Below are 19,936 nucleotides of genomic sequence, written 5' to 3'. Positions count from 1 at the left end.
CTTCAGAACTGTTTTGAGAAGGTGCTTAAGTTTTGAGCCATGTATTATTACTCTAAATTGGGCTACTACTACTATTACTATCTTGTCCCCTGCAATAATCATTTGCTCAAACTCACTTTTATGAGACGAATGAAAAAAAAAAAAGAAAATCGGCCAAACATATCGGCCAAAAAATCGGCATCATATATCGGCCATCGGCTGCCCTGATTTCTAAATTCATTCATCAGCATCGGCCAGTGAAAAACCCATATCGGTCCACCTCTAATCTGAAGAAGCTTCTTTCACCACAAAGAACCTTTTGTGAAACAGAAAGGTTCTTCAGATGTTAAAGGTTCTTTATGGAACCATTTAGACAAAAAGGTTCTTCTATGGCATCGTGAAGCACCTTTATTTTTAAGAGTGTATACAACACTTATTATTTTGTAAAATATGCCTGATTTTCAGATTAAAATCACCAGGACAGTATCAGTACAGCATCAGGTTGGATAAAACATAACGTAGAAATGTTTTTTTTTGTTTGTTTTTTTTTTGGACATGGTGTAGTAATAAATTTTTTTAAATCTTTTTTTTATTTTGTTTAAAAAGATACACAGTTAACTTAATAATTATACTATATTTATTTTAGCTTTAGTACAAGTTTTTAGTTTGTATTTTATTTTTTATTTAATTTTGTTTTATTTTGACCCATTCCTAATTCAATACATAGCTTATACATTAAAATATCACAGATTTTCAGATTAAAATAACTTTAAATGCACAATAGGCATGTGATCTGATTTCATCAAACATAATGCAACATTATAACATTTTTATTTGATCTTTGTTTGATCCTTTTATTGTGTTTTTGTTAATCTGAATATAATAATGCATATTTTGTTTTTAAAAATAGTATGTGAAATTAGAGCTGGACAATAATTCAATATCAATATGTATCGCAATATAATTTAGGATGCTTAAAATTGATCAAAAGTGATGATAAAGGCATTTATAATGTTACAAAAGATTTCTATTTCAGATAAATAGTGTTCATATCGATATCGGAATTATATCGTATCGACCGAAATTAAGAAATATACCGTGATATCAATTTTGGCCATATCGTCCAGCCCTATGTGAAATATTATGCATTATTTCATAATGTGCATTCTGCAAATCTTTTGCCAATGCTAGTTCCTAAAAAGTTCCTATACCATTAATTGTCAAAGACACACAAGTTCCTCTCTCCTCATGTTTCCTGTATCCATCCACCTCAATGTCCATCTGTAAATGTCTGACTGAAATCTGTTGGTGTGTCCTTGCAGGCAAATGAAAGACCAAAGCAAGAAGGTTGCCAACCTGAAGCACAAAGAGCAGGTGGAGAAGAACAAGAACGCTCAGTTGATGGAAGAGGCTCGTAAGCGAGAGGATAACATGAACGAGAGCTCTCAACAGATCAAGGTAAAGTCCACATGACATTTATTTACTTTATTCACAGTTATGTACAGTTCTTGAGTCCATTCCGGATCAGACTTTACTCATATAATGTTGCCTAATTGAAATGCAGGATAAATCCCTGTGCCTTGCAATGGATTTCAAGCAAGGGTTTTACACACAAAACCACTGAAATCTGACTAGAGCAGTGGCTGTTATAGTCTTAACATTGAAACTTAACCCATAATGAGGCCCATCAACCTTTTAAGAGGGTCAAAGTCCCCCCAAAACCATGATTTATTCACAAAAGCTCAATCTTTTGTGCAGCGTTCAAAGGTTTTTTTTTTGCGCTGCCTAGAAATGTGTCTCCTCAGAGCGATCCATCTTCTGATTATATAAGCTTGGATCTCAGCTCCGGTTCCTCATTTGAGAATTGCTGGGATTCTTCTCAGGTAAAGAGCGATCTCATGTTTCCCTCATCCAGACCGCATTCACGCACATCCTGACCTCGTGTCCTCCTCTCATTGTGAGCTTTGGATTTTGGGAAAAGAGAAAAGGAGAGAATAATTGAACGATGAAATAAGACACAGTTGTTCAGTGCAACCGCAGGAACTATTTTTGAATTTATGGCTCCACGATATTGAAGCAGAAGCATCGGTATCCAGGTATTGGCGTGTTTAGTTTGAACTGATTTGCAAATACAAACTACCTCATCCAGACTGATGTAACTTTCATCATATTGACTGTTTTTGCCCCGATTTGACAGGATGGTGGTCTGTGGTGGCCGCTCCCGCCCTTCTAGAGTGAGGGTTCAAATAGAAAGCCAGAATCAGCAGTTAATGTCTGTGAGAATCTCAGCGCAAAAAGTCCCTCTTTTTATGGAGGGGCTGCTTTTCCTCTTTGCCGTAGACCTCTGGACAACAATGCCACAGCGGCCCTCCCTTTGTTGTGGTTTTCTGTGTTTTTCCTGGCCGTCGGTTTGTTCTTTCGATCATTCTCCGTTTTCACATTTTCCTTGTACTGTGTCATGTGTTCTTTGTTTTCGTTCGAGTTCATATGCTCTTTTTCTGACAGCAGGATTGATGTGCTATTGGACCTCAACCTGTGGTACCCTGCGACTGGTGCGTCGGTGTGTGCGTGTGCACAAATACGTGTTGCGGTCAAAGAGAGCTCATTTATGACTTCAGGGCCCCAGCATCCTCCGTGGGGTCACGTTGCCGCAAGCCCACATTGAGGCTTGCGCTCCCCCTTTCGAAGCACCCTGATGCGGCTGCATCGCGGGCCTCGTCTGGAAGCGGCGACAGCTGCTTCCTTCAGCCAAGACCTTCAACCACCACCTTCCCCCACAGGCACGTCACGATCCGGCCTTGAGGCCCTGAGACTCCAGATCAGACGAACCCCGAGCTGTCTCCACACTTTATTGGACGTGTTTGGAAGGGAAACCGATTGTTGTAGATGATTTGGTATGGTTACGGTGGTCCCGCTCCAATCGGTTGGTCAGGGTGAGCTGAGAGAGAGGTTAGTCCAGGACACCAGAGCAGTCGTCTCTCTCTGACCCGGCACTAAAAATGGCTTTTTCAATCAATGAAGAAGGTTTCCATTGGAGCCCTGAGTGGGACGTGGGGTGGTCGGTTGTGGTTGTGCACCAGAACTGCACAAACACATTCAGAATAGCAACTGTTGACATTGGAGAAGGTTAGATGGTCAGAAAGGAAGGACTCTTGCTTCTATTTTTTTTTTTTAGTTTCCTGCTGGTGGCGTTGTGCTGCTTTCACATGATTTGATCCAATCATTCCTCTAGTGGTGCTTTCATAGGCAAGCATCGCTGTAACTTCCAACAAACACGTAGACCTTACTGTTAAACTTTGGTGTGTAATGCGTGCTATTGACATGATTCATACCTCAAATTGGGCTTGAACTGAATTGGCCTTAACACGCAGGAAGTTGAACTGAAATTGGAATGCAGGAAGTGGAAATGACTAAACTGCAATGCTAAGAAATACAACACAGGTAATGCATTCTGGGAAATGAAGTGGTGTTCAGCAATCTGTTTGTCTGTAAGTCCTATAAAACCTTCAAGACTTAAAAAATAAAAAAAATGGACCAACTTTCATTCTAAAATTTCTTTAAAATTGTTACATTCTTTTTGAACAATACTTATTAGGGTTGTATGAATTTTTGAGAATTTAAATTAAAATTCAACTCTTTTTTTCTTTTTTCTTTTTTGCAACCTCATTTGAAATTTAATTCAAATTCAATAATGGATTTGGAATGAAAAACACTGTGAAACAAATTTTTATAAATGTTTTGTTTTGCTTTTATTTTTAATGTTTCTTTATAAAGTTTGATATGCTAAATATGAAAATCACATTAATTTTTGTGAGTCATTAACAGTGCTCATGAAAAAAGACTGTAGAAGCTAATCTGTTATTACTCATGCATAAAAATTACATGGTACATGCATAATACTGATCTAACATAACATAACATAAACAGTTACCAAAAGTGAGTCGTCCAAAACTTTATACATGAGCATTGGATGATTTTTGCCTTTTATGACTAGTCCCACTGTGTTCTGGAATGTTCCAGATATCACTAGAGTTTTTCAGCATGTTACAGAAACTTCTATAATATTTCCATCCTTGCAAAAGCAAAAACAACAACAAAAAAAACCATGCAAAATTAGTACAAAACCCATCTGTAATAAACCAGTGTTTCATAATTAATGATAGTTAAAATTTCTAAAATTTACCTGACCTAAATATTTACTAAAATATTGATGCTACGATAATAATAATCAGCCCCACAGAATTTTATTTATTTATTTTTTTACATTATTTAATCATTTTTAATTCATTTCTGAATTGCTCATTGGTAACCAACCCCGACCCTAACCTTGGGCCTACTAACAACTACCAAAAAACCCTAGAGACCAAATAATACACCAGATAGCAACGTGCTATTCACTACTTTGCTAAATCTTGGTAGTGACTTTTTAATGGGCAAGTATCAAAATGGTCAACGTCTAGTTAATTAAGATTAGCTGTTAGTTTCCATAAGATGAACAAATGGGGCGCAGAGAATTGCAATGCAAGAGAAGGTCTTTGATCAACGGCCCTCAAGAGCGTGACTTTAACCTCTTGTGAATCATCCCTATCCTTTTTCATTTATCTCTCTAGTCTGATAAAACTGGAGATGGGTTTTTATAGGCGTCCACATCTCTTCAGCGTTTGAGACTTTTTCCGCCGGATACAGAGTTCCCAGAGGTGCAATACGTACTGAATCATCAAAACGTACCCCCACCCCCACCTCTCCCGCTGATCAAATATCATCAGCCTGAAGAAATCAAGACTTTCGCTGGGAAGCAGGATAGAGAGAGACAGCGGGGGAGAAAAGATGACATTATAATGAAGCCCAGTAAATACCTGTTTTACTGCGTGGTTGAGTCTGTTCCCTTTTACTGCACAGAGTGCAGTGCCAAATGCTCTGACTCCCAGCATGCCCTGTGACCAGAAGGCCCCACTGTATCCCAATCTCCACCTTGACCGGCCTTCATCAAAGACAGATACAATGGAAAAATTGAAAGAGAGAGTTGGAAAGAAAATAGAAAGGTCAAAGAATGGAAAGGTGCATCCAGTCAGCATGCTTCAGTTCAGAAAGGGTGAACATATTCTGCCACATACTTTGTGCAATCATCAAAGCAAGCACAGAAATGGGTTTCCCCCACAGGTGCAATGTGTGCACTATTCCAGAGAAGCCATTAGACTGAAGCCGGAGCGCTGCACATTACGAATAGCAGTTGTAAGCCATATGGTCTTCTGTTTATAAGTCTCGCAGCCCCTTTTATGTTTGGCACAATGTGCTCTCGTGTGGTTGTAAACATCAGCACTCAAATGCAGAGAGCTTAGAGTGACACCTTTAGTGTGCAATTGTGGAACAGTATTTTATAACATTTGTCGAGTTAGGGATCATGCTGCTAAGTGCTCTTACAAGCACCGGTGGTCTTTTTTTATTCTGCATGTAAGTTTGTGCACGGTTAAGAAAGACTGAATATATATGCACCGCAGGTTGGTTTATCTTCATGCTTTTTATTTTATTTTATTTTAATTTTAAATTTTTTTAACAGCAGGGGATTCCTAAATGTCTGTCAAAAAAAAATCTAGAGAAAAATCTAGTGAAACTAGTCAACCTCAGTAATTAACCATCCTTGACCCATCCTAAACTAACACATTATATAAAGATTTATGTAACAGGTACACATCTGCAATCATGCAGCCTCTCGTTGGTCTTTCTCCTTGTGTTCACATTTGCAGGCAAATGAAAAGATCTGACAGGTGATGGCGACACACTGGAGTTAATAAAGCCAAAGTGCTGCAGGCAAATCGCAGGTTTATGGTCCTTTTTAAACACGCAGATATAAAAGAGTCAAACAGGAGCCTTTTATGACTCGCTGGCCTGCCCACGCTGCTTTTATTGAGGGGGAACATATTACTGTCCCTGGGGGGAGGCCTTTTTTCATCCTAAATGTCATTTTCTCAACCTGCCATAACAGACTGGTTGAAGTGCAACATCCAGGATCCATTAGGAAGCTATAGTTGGCACAGGACAGTCTTAGGAAATGGGATTCAGTGGGTTGGGTGAGCATACCTGGTTTGTTAGTTTTAGCTGGTGCTCCGTTTTGTTCTTTTTTCTTTGAGGTTTTTGTTTGGGCTTTTTTGTTTTGTTTTGAGTCTTGTTTTGTTTTTTGTCGTTTTCAGTTTTTTTTAAATTAGTTTTGGGTATTTTTGTTTTGTTCTTTTTTTACATTTTGTTTTAGTTTTGTTTTGTGTTGCTTTAAGGTTTTTGTTTGGCTTTTGTTTTGTTTTGGGTCTTTTGTGTTTTTTAGCTTTTTTTTTGGTTTTGGGTATTTTTGTTTTGTTTTGGGTCTTCATTTGTTTCTTTGGCTTTTTTGTTCTGTTATGTGTTTTGGAGACATTAAAATGGCAGACCAGCTTTAACCAGCTAAAACCTGCAAGCCTGGCTGTTTTTTTCAGCAGGGAACTGTTATGTTTCTTACGAATTGCTTGTGCTTGACCTAACAACGATTTGTGCGTGTAGAGGAACCATCTTGGGATTAGATGTTACATTACTGTCTCGGGCAAATTAGCGTTGGCAGCTTCAGGTTTGGACTTTTTTGATTTCTTGAGGTCTCTGTGGAATGTTCTCGAATGTTCCACTCTGTCTTCCAAAACCTCTGAAGACGGACGAGAGATCAGAATTTAGTGGTAACACTGAGCAAAGGTGAAACAAAACTGCGGTAAAAATCCACCCGACAAGGTCATCATCTCTAATGCGGTGGCGAGAGCCGTTCTCAACACTCAGAGGGAAACGGAAAGGGAGAGAGGTAAATCGAGGCCGAGACTGAGGAATGGAAATAGAGCAGGAAGAAAAGCAAGAGGCGCAGTGTACTTCACACATGAAAGCCTTGATTCTGCCACTCATCACCTCTCGAGCGCGAACAGGTCAGGAGGGAGCTAACAGACGCCAGTCGTGAGACTGACACCCCAAAGCGCTGGTGGAGAGGGACTCTGACTAGAGATCGGCTACTTATTGCAAGCTATGGGAATCAAGAGCACCTTGTTTGGTTGTAGGGACACATTGGGCCGCAACAGTTCGATTGTCTTGTGTATGTAAGAGATGGTGTGTTAGCATGACTGCTCAAACAGTCAAAAGGAAGGGAATGCCATTTTCTTTGTGGGCTTTCCAAAACTTTTTTGTCCTCTGTACTGTTGCAAATCCCAGAGCTGCTAGCCTGTGCCAGAAAGCGTATGACATAGCAGCCGTTGAGTAACAAATGGTAGAAGCGCTCAACATTACAACTATGAGAAAGGAAATCATGCCTTAAAATTAGAAGATTGTATTGCTTTTTTTGGCAAGGACATCACCTGATCGTTTGTTACAAAACGCGAATCCACATGAGAGGGATGATACAGAAAAATAGCCTGACTGGAGCTAAACACCCTGAATTTATTATCCACTTGTTTCTTCTTAAATTGACATGCATTGCAAAAATGACTTTTAATGATTTTTTAATAGGTGTTTTTTTTTCTTCTTTTTTTACAATACATTTCTGGTAGCATTGATTGTATCTTGAATATAGTGAATATAAAAAAGGGGGCAGTAAGACAAAATATGTTTGTATTAAAGATGCATTCTCTCTAAAAAAAAAAACGGTTTACTTGTCTAATGTAGTGTTGCTTAATTTCTTGTTTCAAGCATTTTTAGATCTTTTAACTAGATGAAAAATACTCATTAAGAATAGTTTTTTTTGCAGTGTGTGCAAAACAAGTTGGCAAATACTTTGGTGGATTTCACTCTCTCCTCATGCAGATAGATAGGAGCTGAGGTTATGACTAGAAAACAACTGCCCGAGGGTGTTACCCAGATCCAGAATGGCCGCCAAGTGTGCTGACTTGCTTTAAAAAAAGCCTTTGCCTTCACAGAGCTGCACCATCTGATACCCATCAACCCCATATTTTTTTTTTTTTTTTTTTTTTGGGTCCACTGTCATGTGCATAAACTAGTGGCTTTGAAACTGCCCCAGTGGCTTCCCTGCTGAGGGCAGAATTTCCCCGCAGAGATACTTTGATGATAATGACTTTATGCTTTGGGGAGCCTGTTTTATGACACGTTGTGCCCAGACACCCACTATCGTTGAATGCACGGTAGAGCAGTGATCACAGGACTGTGAATTAAAGGTCAGCTTCCCACAACCACAGGTGGAGGGTGGAGAGACCTGAAGGCCTAACACACCTGGACGATGTTTTTCCTCATGCTCATCTTTTTTTTTTTTTTTTTGTACTCAGCATTAATGGGTGTTTATGCTTGTACTCTGAAGCGTAAGCATAGGGTTGGCTGTGCCACTTTTTACTTATAATGAAAAATGAAACTAATATTATATATCAGTGTTATTTTCTAATAGCGTTATAGCTTTTATAAGTATTTTAAATTTAGATTTTATTTTCATATTTTATTTTTTCAATTTCATTTTCTATTTTATTTATTTATTTTTTTGTTATGGCATAGTTTTTTTTTCTATTTAGCCTTAATTTATTTTCATTCCTTTTTCTTTTCTTTTTTGTTGTAGTTGTTGTAGTAGTGTTATTACTTCAACTTAAAATATTAGAAGACAATATTAACTGAAATAAATAAGTTTATTTTAGAATTTTAATTAGCAAAAAATGTTTTTACCTGTTACAGATTTAGTTAACAATAACAACACTGGTCTGCTATCACCCAGAAATGAAAAAAACCCCCATCTATTACTTATAACCATAGAAATATGACATATATCAGAAAAGTAACAGTCAATGTGGAATACATGAAAAATTTTAATTTCAAAATAAAAATAAGAACATGAAAAGGGGGGAAAAAAAGTTTACAGTACTAATGCATAATGCAATTCCAATGCATTTTTCTTCATATTGATATTTTGAAATGTTTTTTTATATATATAAAATATATATAGAGATGTATATTTCAGGATATTTTTCATCAGAGAAATGTTTAATTACAGTTCATGTATGATATTTATAACATATAATACATATTACATATTACATAAATCTTTATTTTTTTGACTAATCTTTAGTAAATAATTGACATAGTTATATTGGCAATTCTCCAACATATTTTACATATTTATTAAGTACCGTATTGGCCCGAATATAAGACGACCGCGTTTTTTCAGATGTATTTCCAAGAAAAAAACATTGTCTTATATTCGGGTCAATACGGTAAGTAAAAAATTATTTTAATATTTTAGCATTGAAAACTGCCTGTCACTTTTCTCAATCATATGCAGAATAGGATGGGCTTTTTCTATAAAAAAAATAATCATATACCATTTGCTAGATTTACGACATGACACGGCTTACCCCACTCCCCCAACATCAAGCCATCATCTTGATGTAGAACACGCAGAAAGCCGTGTAAGATGGGAGAGAGAGAGGGGTTGAAAGAAAGATGTAGAAAGAGTTGGAAGATGCCAGAAAGGGCTCGCTTCAAAGAACCACATCACTGGAGGTTATAGGAATGAAGTAAACAGTGTTTGTAGCTCTTAGATCTGCAGTAACCACAGCACCCAGAGGCTTGATATCCAGCTCTCTTGGGAGCGTTTCAAAGCCCTGTTTTGAGCTCGTCATGGAAGCTTAGATTTCTTTCTGCTTGTCACTCACTTTAATTCCCTCCTCTCCTGGCCTTCTTGTTATTGATTGCGTTCACAAATTAACAACACTCTAGTTTATTGTGGCCCACTTTCAGCTACTTCCTCTCAAATTGTCTCCCTCGTACAATGGCTGTTCTAAACAACTGTGGATTTGCTGTGGATTGGGTTTGTTGTGTCTCTTGACTCTCCAAAGAGTCAAAACCAAATGCGGTCCAGTCTGGCAGAGCATTTCGCCAGTATCCGTGCTTTTCAACTCAAACCAGATCCAGGATCGGGAGCTCGGGGTCAGATGGTGGGGGTAGGTTGAATCACATCCGCATGTTCTCATTTCTTTAATAGACTTTCAAGGTCTTTTTTATTGGGCCTGTTTGTTGGCATATGTTGTTTGATGCTACCATGCTTTTGCCTGTCTTTTACGCTTTCCCCAGCCAGGAAGGATGGACACCTGCTGCTCTTTCCGGTTCTTTCATAAACATTTGTGATTCCTTGCTCTCACACCCAAAACGGTACAGAAGAATCCTCCCGCTGGGAAAAACGACTGCTTTAAGGGACATCTGCTACCAAACCCTCCACTTTTGCTGCGTCTTGTCTTAGACATTTGGCTGAGGTCATCCTGGATTATTTTAAATAATGCCTTACTGTGACCTAAACTCCTCACCCTAATGAACTGCTGAAACTGCTTGAGTCCTGGGACAGTGCAGTGACACTGCGAACACATTTTTCAGTACCGTTCCTTCCAAAAAGAAGCCGCAGATGGGAACGAAATGGGTTTGTGTTGAATTAGGACACCCTGGGCCGATTATTCATGTGAGTGTGAGCATGTCAGACAGCTGCAAGTCATTCTGCCCCAACTGTGCGAGCTGAGCTTTTGTTCTTCAGGCTCGTCCTGCTCATCTCCTAATTGGATGTATGAGCTGCGGAGAGCTGGACAGATTCCCCAGCGAACCCCACCCGAACTAGGCCGGTCCCTAAGGTACAGCATGTGGCTTTGATTTGTGGCTTCCCTGAGGTGTCTCCTTCTATCATCTGTGTGGTTTTGGCACCAAAAGCATTACCGTAATGAGATATTGACCGAGCAAAAAGGATTACTGTCACTTTAAATCAAACCAAAGTGATTGCGGTCTGCCTGCGAGAGGAAAGTGGAAGCTAAATATGGTCAAAATAAGATAGAAGAGAGAGCCTTTATACCACATGCTGTGATCTGTACCCCCATCACCCTCCTCGTGTCCTGAACTTCCTGTAATTGCTGACCTTGGTTACAGAAAAATCCTGCTGATTCAACAGATGCATCTGGTTATCGACACTGCCTCTTGTTGCAGGAATTTGTGGTGTGGGATTCCAGATGAAAATGGTGAAAATTGTGTGCATCAGGCCTCTCGTCTTGATATTGAAAGTTGATGCATGTAGTTGGAAGGAATTTTAGAGACAAAATGATCAGTCTTATAATTACATCTTGAAGATTTGATTATTGATCCTGTGTCAATTATGCCCAGTTACAGCCTGCAGAATGCAAATAAGTAAATAATAATAATAATAAAGGAAAAAGTATATCTTAAATCGAAGTAGCTTTGGATAAAAGTGTGTGCGTGTGTGTATATATTTTTGATAAGTGTCTATCAACAAAGAGTGAAAAATTTAAGGGCGTCTGAATACTTTCCGTACCCACTGTATATATATATATATGTGCATTTGACAGACAGTTTTATCAAAAATCAAGCATGCATAAATATATATTATAAATGCATAAATAAATCCAAAATAAAATATAATGGTTAATAAAAAATGGCATGTTGCTATTGTTGCAAATGCCAAAGATTTTTTTTGGTCATTTTTTTCCCAATAATATCCCAGATAATGATTAATGCCCTGATTTTTTTAAAAGGGAAAAAGTATACCTTGAACATATTTTGCTTAAAGGCATCTGCCAAATACATTAAAACAAATGTAAAATATCAATTTAAAATCAATTTTAAAAAATCCTTCACAGTCAGGTTTTCCATGTTAACATCTTTGCAAACTGATTATAACTTTATTTCTTACATTATCTTTATAACGTCTTGCCTTTTATCACAAGATGCTCTGAATTTTAGAGTTTTTAAGAACAAAGTGTTATGAACAAATTAATTATTTATCAGTTATACATTCCTCAGGTATAATGTACATTTCTGTAGCTTTAAAATGAATGATGCCAAGGTCAAGGGTTCAAATTTACCAGCAAATGCTTGGAAAAAAAGAATCCTATGAAAGGAAGTTGCTTTAGATAAAAAAAAAAAAAGCGTGCTAAAAATGTCTGCCAAATGCATAAATGTAAAATTAAAATGTTAAGTTATCGTCATGGTCAGTTTTGCATGCAAGCATCTTCATAAACAGCTTACAAGCTCTTGATCTGTCTCTCAGGATTGTCTGCAGCAGAGCGACAGATGCATATGGTTATCTGTGTACCTTCACATTGCCTCTTTTAGCAGGAATTTGTGGTGTGGGATTCCAGATGAAAATGTTCGCTGTGATCATCGGCGTCTGGGATTGTGTGCATCAGGCCTCCGTCTTCATATTGAAGGCTGATGCTTTTAGCTGGAAGGCAGTTTCTCAGCATGGAGGCCATTACCACTGTAGAGCTCCATTTGTGTGAATGGCAGTTTGTGTGTTATGTGTGTGTAGCGTCTGTTTGCTCGGTTGTGTGCGTCAGAGTGCATGTTTGTAGAGGTCTGTACTAAGTGCCTCAGGCCTGCCAAACGAGTCAGGACTTTTGTAGCCGATTTTGAAATGTGGGGGGAAAATGAAATGTGAATGTTCCTTGAAATGGAGCAGCTTAATGAACTCAAGACTGCTCCCATATTCAGTACTGCTCTGGCGATTCTCCACGTATCCCACAATGCCTATTAATTTGAGTCCCTAACCATTGCGTTCTTTCGCTCTCTAGCACACTTTCAATCAGATTTTTTTCTCTCTTGGTTTCCATCATTTTCCCTCTGTTTTTCCAATTCCTGATACAATCAATCGCAGACGTTGTTGATAACTAGGTTTTGACCTTGACTCTCTCAAGAGTGGATACTTGAAGTAGTGTGATTTCTCTCTTGACGGTCGAGTCATAGATCTGCGCTGAGTCATCATGGGAGCAGACTGTAGATGAGTCACGTCGATGAGATGGACAGCTTGGGTTGCCCTCACTTACCGCAGTCCAAGAATTCCTAATGTTTATACCTCACATGCTGTGAACTTGACTGCAGCTTGCTTTCTCAGAGCTACCTGCTGCTACACTTGTTAGTTATTAGCGGTCAGTTTCGATGTTCTAATAAGGACTGCGTACTTACTGTTTACAATCTTTGAACAGCTTATCAAAGTAGATTTTACAGTCAGAAATTGTGTTTTATAAGAAAGTTTCAGTTAAAAGGCAGTTAAATCTAGGTATTAAACTGGTCTTGTGTTCCTGACCTTCTACAAAAAAATCTGTATTGATAAAGACCTTCATAGGCAAGTTTAGTGTCTTGTTGCATGTTTACTAAAGCACTAAAATATTTTTTTCACTAGGATTCTCTGCAGCAGAAGGACGAGCGCATCGAGGAGCTGGAGGAGGCCTTGCGTGAGAGCGTACAGATCACAGCCGAGAGAGAAATGGTGTTGGCACAAGAGGAATCTGCCCGTGCAAATGCAGAGAAACAGGTGAGATGATGCTCAAAGATCATTAATATGCACTTACTCTCTCTTTCAGTTTTCTCTCTCTTTCAGACTCTACGTATTGTTCACTTGCCATTTTTTTTTAACCTTCGGACCAGTTTTATTTAATGCCTTGTCCTTTGAGTTCAGAGAGAAGTAGTTTATTAAGTAGAGTATTTTTTTAAATTTTATTATTATTTTATTTTTATTATTTTATTTCATTATCTTTTTATTTATTTTACCTTTATTTTATCATATTTATTTTCATTTTATTTTATCTTTTTATTTATCTTTGTGTTTTTTGTTTTGTTTCGTTTTTTTGAATGAATGAATTGTTTTGTTTTTGGTTTGGTTTGGTTTCTTAAAAATCTCAATTTAATGAGATGTCTGTCAACATTATCAATCCAGTTGACAAAAAGATTTAGCTTGGGGCAGCCAGCATTGGCAGTATTGAGACTTCTGCTATCATAGTCTACATCCAGATAACTTTTGAAGTATGATAAACTGTCATGTTTACTGGAAATGTTCCTAGCAATGTTTCTAAAGAGGTCCTGTGTACCTGTGATGTGTTACCCGAAGCAAAATGTGTGCGGTAACTTCAGTGTGATGCTAGCCAAACCCTACAGCCATCTTTTCATTGTGGAAATGTCCACTTCCTCATCCTCCTGGTCAAACATCCTTCCCAGTGTTTACACAGAGCTGTATGCACATCCACGCAAGGCTAGCATCTCTCAGGCCGGGCTGTAATGGCTTTTCCTTGGCGGACAGTATCGCTCCCATTAAAAAAGCCTCCTTCACAGAGCTCAGGAACCAGCAAAAAGCCGGCCTGTCACAGCACATCACCACACCAGCACATAGAGCTGTGCCAACCATCCAGATCCATGCCAGCGCTGCCTCGCCTTGCCAGTGGCCAACATTCATGTGGCATGCATGGGTTACGTGTTTGTGTCTGCAGTCAGTCTTCATTTAGAATATAAATAAGCTTTGCGTGTCCTGCGTGAGGACTGCTAACTTTGGTCCGATTCAGTTCAGCCACATAGAACGTGCATACGCACATGAGGAACGTCTGGTGTGTGCACAGAACATGTCGGCGTTTCTTTCTCCTAAGCAGGCGTTCAACTGGGATTTTAAAGGTAGAGAAACAAAATATTGGGTAAATACTGTATATAGACTCTACCTGGGTCTACTTAAAGGAATTGTTCATCTAAAAAGGAAAGCTCTGTAATTATTTACTCACCCTTATGTTGTTCCAAACCCATAAGACTTTGAAGCACAAATTATTAGATATTTTTAGTGAAACCTGAGTGGTTTCGGTCCCTCCATTGAAAGTCCAGGTAACTGAAACTTAGAACATCCAGAAAGTTCATAGAGGTGTTGTTAAATAATTCCATATGAAACGTCTTTTGAAAGGTATAAATGCTTTATATGATGAAAAGATTTAAATTATTCACATATAAACACAAATACGTAGAACATACCATGTATGGATCTCCTTTTTGGATCTTCTAAATTTGGATCTAAATGATAACCTGGATTTTCAGTGGATGGACAGAAACCTCCCAGGTTTCATTAAACATATTATCATTTTAAAGTGTTTTAAAGATTAACCAAAGTCTCATGGGTTTGGAACGACATGAAGGTGAGTAAATGATCACAGAATTTTCCTTTTTTGTGGCGAATTATCCATTTAATGCAACTCAACGGTCTAAATGGAGACCGAATGTGCGTCCTGATGTAGAACATGCTGGAAATGGATTGAATTTACAAATAAACTGCCAATAATTTGTTATTTTATGATTCAAAGTTGCTGGAATGCCATACTTGAGTCGTTCTGGCCCAGTCTAACCTGTTTTTAAGGCTTTGAGGCAGATTGCACCACTGTCCAGCTGTCTGTTGAGCCTTGGCGATAGCATCAAACTCCTATAACCTTCTCCAAATGAGTCCTCCATGAACCGGACAACACCAGCAGCCAGTCAGGCTTTGAAACAGAGCGCAAAGCAGCTGCCAAAATCTTGCTTCCCCTCTACCTGAATCCCTGAACTTTTCCCTCTCCTTTCTCCCTCTCTGTCCATCTTACTTGGCGTCATCAACTCCCTGCTTCATTTTTAAACCCTTAATGGTTTGTTCTACCTTCTGTGGATCCTGGCGTCCCGCCGTTTCCTTCCTTTTCGCTCTCTCTCCGTTTTCTAAAGATTTGCATGGCTGGCTGAGCATCGTCCCAGTGCACGATGCAGTCTTGGGAACATATCGTGGCCTAGAGTTTCTTCACCGCCGGGCGGACCTCCGCTCCAATCCCCCCGAGGTTAATTAGAGCTGGGGGCTGCGGCGGGAGCCAACGCTGCTGCTAAGCCTGGCCGGCCCCCTCATTTGGGCTCAGAGAGAAGTGGAAATGGGGACAGTACAAGTGCCACCCTCCGGAGCCAGTCTCCATGCTCATTACCAATGTCCCAGCCGCATCAAGTCTCGCTACGCACACTCAGGATATCGTTGTTGGAAGTTCCTCCCCACCCTGGCACCTGTTATATAAGAATGAACTCATATTCCGGGTTACATATTTTGGGAGTTATGAGCTATGAGAAAAAAAAAAAAGAAAAGAGAATGGCATCTTGCCTCACTGGCAATTGGCAGACCGGTTTTTAAATGCGTAATTTGTGGTCCTGCATTAAACCATGCATAATCTAATTAGCTTCACACAAACGCACACGGTTTTCCTTACGCACACACAGAGTCTCTCCTCCGCTATTTAATTAACATCCCTCTGTTGCTTCACCACACCCTCTGTTGTGCCAATCATAAGCAAGCATTCGTCTTTAGCTCTGTGTTCAATTTCCTCCAATAGCCGCTATCCTTATTGTTCTCATTGTGCAGAGCACATGTTGGACCGAGTGCGGTGCCTGTACAGATTGCTGTCAGTATGTTGTTCTTAAATGTATGGGGACGAGGGCGACTGCTCTTTGTTACACTGACATGAAAGCAAACCTGTGGCCAAAAAACAGTCCGTTCTCTCTTGTGCGTCTGTACGTCTTGTGCGTCTCACTTAAAAGCTCTGTCTGTGTGTGTGTGTGTGTGTGTGTATGTGTGCACTTGTTTAATTAGTGCATATGGAAGAGCTACAAGTTGTTTGCTCCATTCATGCAGGTAATGAAATTTGGAAATATGAATCCAAACATGTGTTCCTGTGACTTCTCATATGTACCAGATGAAGTCTGAAAGATTTCTGACAATTACACAGGTCACTGTGAACATCGTCTGCTAGAATGCTACCATTATTCAGTCTTTCCTAAAGGGAAAGATGACTGCAAATGGAATTCTGTCATTATTTACCAGTTCTAAATCCATGTGCAATTTTGAGTTTTTACAATAAACGTTTAACAATAAGGTTAAATTTGTCAAAATTCTTAATGCATTAGGTATCATGAAAGAACAATATAAAATTTCTTTAATTTTACAGCATTTAGTAATTTTGGTTAATGTTAATTTATAAATACATTAATATATTTAATTTAAACATTAGTTACATATAAATATATTAATATATAAATTATTGTAATTATGAATATATTAATATAACTTATATTAAGTGATAAATGTATTAATATTTTTTTTGTCTTTTAGTTATTAATCTTTGTTAATGTTTATTCATAAATGTATTTATTTTTTATTAATTTGTAATTTCTCATCTCTCAACAGGCATGACTTATACATCAAATTATTGAATAAATACAAAGGAAAGCAATGACAATTTAAATAATGCCAAAAATGTATTAAAAGTTGCATGTATGTTTTTGATATTTCAAGTTATATGTGCTGTCATGAAGTATCAATGAATAATAGTATTTAGTAACCTACTAAATACTGTAGAATAGTCGTTCATTGTTAATTGATGATACCCAATTCTTTAATGTTAACGAATTAGATCTTATTGTAAATTAGTGCTGCAGTGTTCATGGTCTGTACAACTATGCAATACTCCATGTCTTTTAAAGCCATATAATAGCTTTGTGTGGCAAACAGCCTTACATTTAAGTTTATGTACCACTAAAATGGCTTATTTGCACCAGGTTTTAAGTAATTTACGCGAATCGGAGTGGGTTCTTGCGTGTCTTGATATATAAACTTGTGGCATATTTGATTTGAGAGCTGCAGCAGAGAAGAATGAATAATGACAAATAAATCAAATGATTTTTGTGTGTTTCACATAAGAAAGAAGTTGGAAGATTTGGAACAACATGAGTAAAGAATTACACATTTTTCATTTTTGGGCAAATTACTTTTTTTCAAGACTTCCCCGGTTTTAATTTTTCTCTCCATCTTACTCCATCTTCCTTGCAGAATTGATATTTCAGGAGTGTCAAAACAATGTTTTCTCAGTCGGTTCGATGTGCTTGTTTAGCGGATGAGCCTGTCTTATTTTAGGTGATGCTTTCATGAGCGTTAGCGTCCTGCCAAACTCCCGTTGCAGCAACTGCTTTAATGAGTCGTGTGCTAGTAAGGGTAAATGTGGTCAGTGAGAGAAAAAGGGGGGTATTTTCTTCCTACACAGAACCTTCGGTGTGCAGTGATACCAGTCACTCAGCTCCAGCGTGGAATTTACGGCCGGGATGTACGAAAGCGACCAGCCACTCATGCAGGGCCAGTGAAAAAATTGCCCAAGACCACATGAAAACATACGTCCAGTCTCCAGACATGATTCAGCAGCGAAATTACATCCTTCATAACCTTCCCTGGAGGCAGTGGACCAAAGAAAGCCTCAATCTCTCCGCTCGTGTTGACCGGGGATGATGGGATGTCTCGAAACCGCCCTTGCTCTTACACCACAAGATTTTCCCCATTGGCCTGACCCAATCCCGAATGGATCTCTTTTCCGCTCCGAACCTGTTCTCGCTCAGTTGGATCCATGGTTACCATCTTCTTTCTCTTTCTCTAGCCCCTCTTCCTCTGCTTCCAATTTCCTTTTGCGTGGTTTGTTTCAAACTGTTGTTCTGTTTTGCTGTGTTCTGTCTCTGTTGCCTCTTTGGCTTTTTCTGTAATCCCTCTTTTTCTCTATTTCTTCTCCATTGCTCACTGCCTGTGCGAAGCGCTCTCATGACCTAATGCATGACTCCGGCCACGCTGGCTTAAAGTGGCTCAAGGTACGGCACGATTAATGTTTTCTCGTTCTTTTACAAGGAATGATTTGAGTTTTGTGGTTTTTCATCAGTTTCGCTGCATCTCAGTGACCTTTTTTCTCATTTGGATGGGGGTGTTCGACAAATGTGGCTTTTGGTTCTGATCCAAACCAAACTTTTCCAAATAGGAAGCTTAACCACTGACAGAGTGCAATTTATTGACTGTTCCCTAAAGATGAGCTCTATCAGATCATTATTTTATGTGGAAGACCTCTCGTATGCGTTCCCCCCCACTTTCTTTCCATTATATTGGGAAGTCATGCTCATTTGCATCCGACTATCAGTATAAGTTATATTTTGATTTAACTTTTATGTAGTGCGTCCAGCGCAATTCAGTTTCTGCACTGGGAGAAGTTTAGTTTCCCCATTGCATGTAACTCTAAGTACATGTTATATAAACGTGCGGTCAGTAGTTATGCTGATAGAAAAGATGTAGTTCACCCAAAAATCAATGCTCTGTCATCATTTATTTGTTTTAAACCAATTTGACTTTCTTTCTTTTGTAAAACACAAAAGGAGATGTGTAGCAGAATGTCCAAGCTGCTCTTTTCCAATACAATAGAAGTGAATGAGGATAGGGAATGTCAAGCTCTAAAAACCACCAAAAAAGTGGTCTATGAAACGTATTTGCTGTATATACAGTCTTCTGAAATCATGATAGCTTTGTGTGAGGAAAAAAAGGCTGAGATTTAAGTCTATTCCACCATCGAAATGGTGACAGAATTAATTTTTGAGTGAATTTTTCTCAAAAAAGTGTAAATTTAGATACATTCGGACTCACTCTTTGCCTGAACCGATCAAGACACGCTGTCAAAATCTTAAGCAGTCAGTCACATTCGCCATCAGTTCTCACTCCATACTGCAGGGGGCAGCGTGACGGCAGAGCCTGAGGTCTCAGAGAGGCCCAGGCCAAAAACAGACATGGAAATTAGTCAAAGAATAAATAGCTCTTACAGCTGCCACTGCTCTTTCTCAAGTTTGTATTCAAGCCATGGTCAGAAACAGCCTGGATTTTTATGATAAAACTTTAGAGGGAAATAAAACTCCCTCCTCTGCTAATATTCCCAACGAGCTGAGATCCAGACACAAAGCTTAGCACCCAAAACACAGCAAGATCCAAAGACCAGCTTGTTGAAATTGGCTTTCTGCTCACCATTGAGGACGGGGCTGCTCTTTTGGCAGCCGGGGAGGAGAGAGTAGGAAGAGACGGATGAGGAGAAGGGGAGACAGAGCAGGAGAAAAACAGCACGCTGCTGCATTAAGCAGTTTTTATTAGTGTTATGTTTCTGCTCCGAGCATCTGGGTTAGTCTGGATATCTCTCACCGGAGGTGATTAGAAGCTTCTGAGTTCGGCACGGGCTGAAGAGAAGGCCCTGATCTCATCACAGTGCACATCAATATCAAACCAATATGAGGTCTTCCACTTACAAAAGTAGCACCATGGTGTATCATGTTTTTAGAACTTGATAATATCTTGTATCTTTTTCTAATATCTTTT

General features: G+C 38.9%; 1 protein-coding gene across 10 annotated transcripts in view; it reads left to right on the top strand.

Annotated features, from left to right (window-relative positions):
• The window catches only part of LOC107725987 (ELKS/Rab6-interacting/CAST family member 1-like), a 213,824-nt gene that overhangs the window by 82,946 nt on the left and 110,942 nt on the right, over window positions 1-19,936 (top strand). For 8 of the 10 annotated variants that reach the window (XM_016535429.1, XM_016535428.1, XM_016535426.1 and 5 more), the window contains 3 exons: window positions 1,302-1,437; window positions 13,145-13,276; window positions 18,349-18,402. In XM_016535429.1, coding sequence (XP_016390915.1) covers window positions 1,302-1,437; window positions 13,145-13,276; window positions 18,349-18,402 — 322 coding nt within the window. The remainder of the gene's footprint in view (window positions 1-1,301; window positions 1,438-13,144; window positions 13,277-18,348; window positions 18,403-19,936) is intronic. The other 2 variants (XM_016535432.1, XM_016535427.1) reach the window with 1 other exon arrangement.

Source organism: Sinocyclocheilus rhinocerous, unplaced genomic scaffold (genome assembly GCF_001515625.1).
Source record: "Sinocyclocheilus rhinocerous isolate Xijiao unplaced genomic scaffold, SAMN03320098_v1.1 scaffold395, whole genome shotgun sequence".
NCBI classification, from domain to species: Eukaryota; Metazoa; Chordata; class Actinopteri; order Cypriniformes; family Cyprinidae; genus Sinocyclocheilus; species Sinocyclocheilus rhinocerous.
The sequence above is the reverse complement of the archived record's forward strand: the minus strand, read 5'-3'. Positions and strand labels throughout refer to the sequence as shown.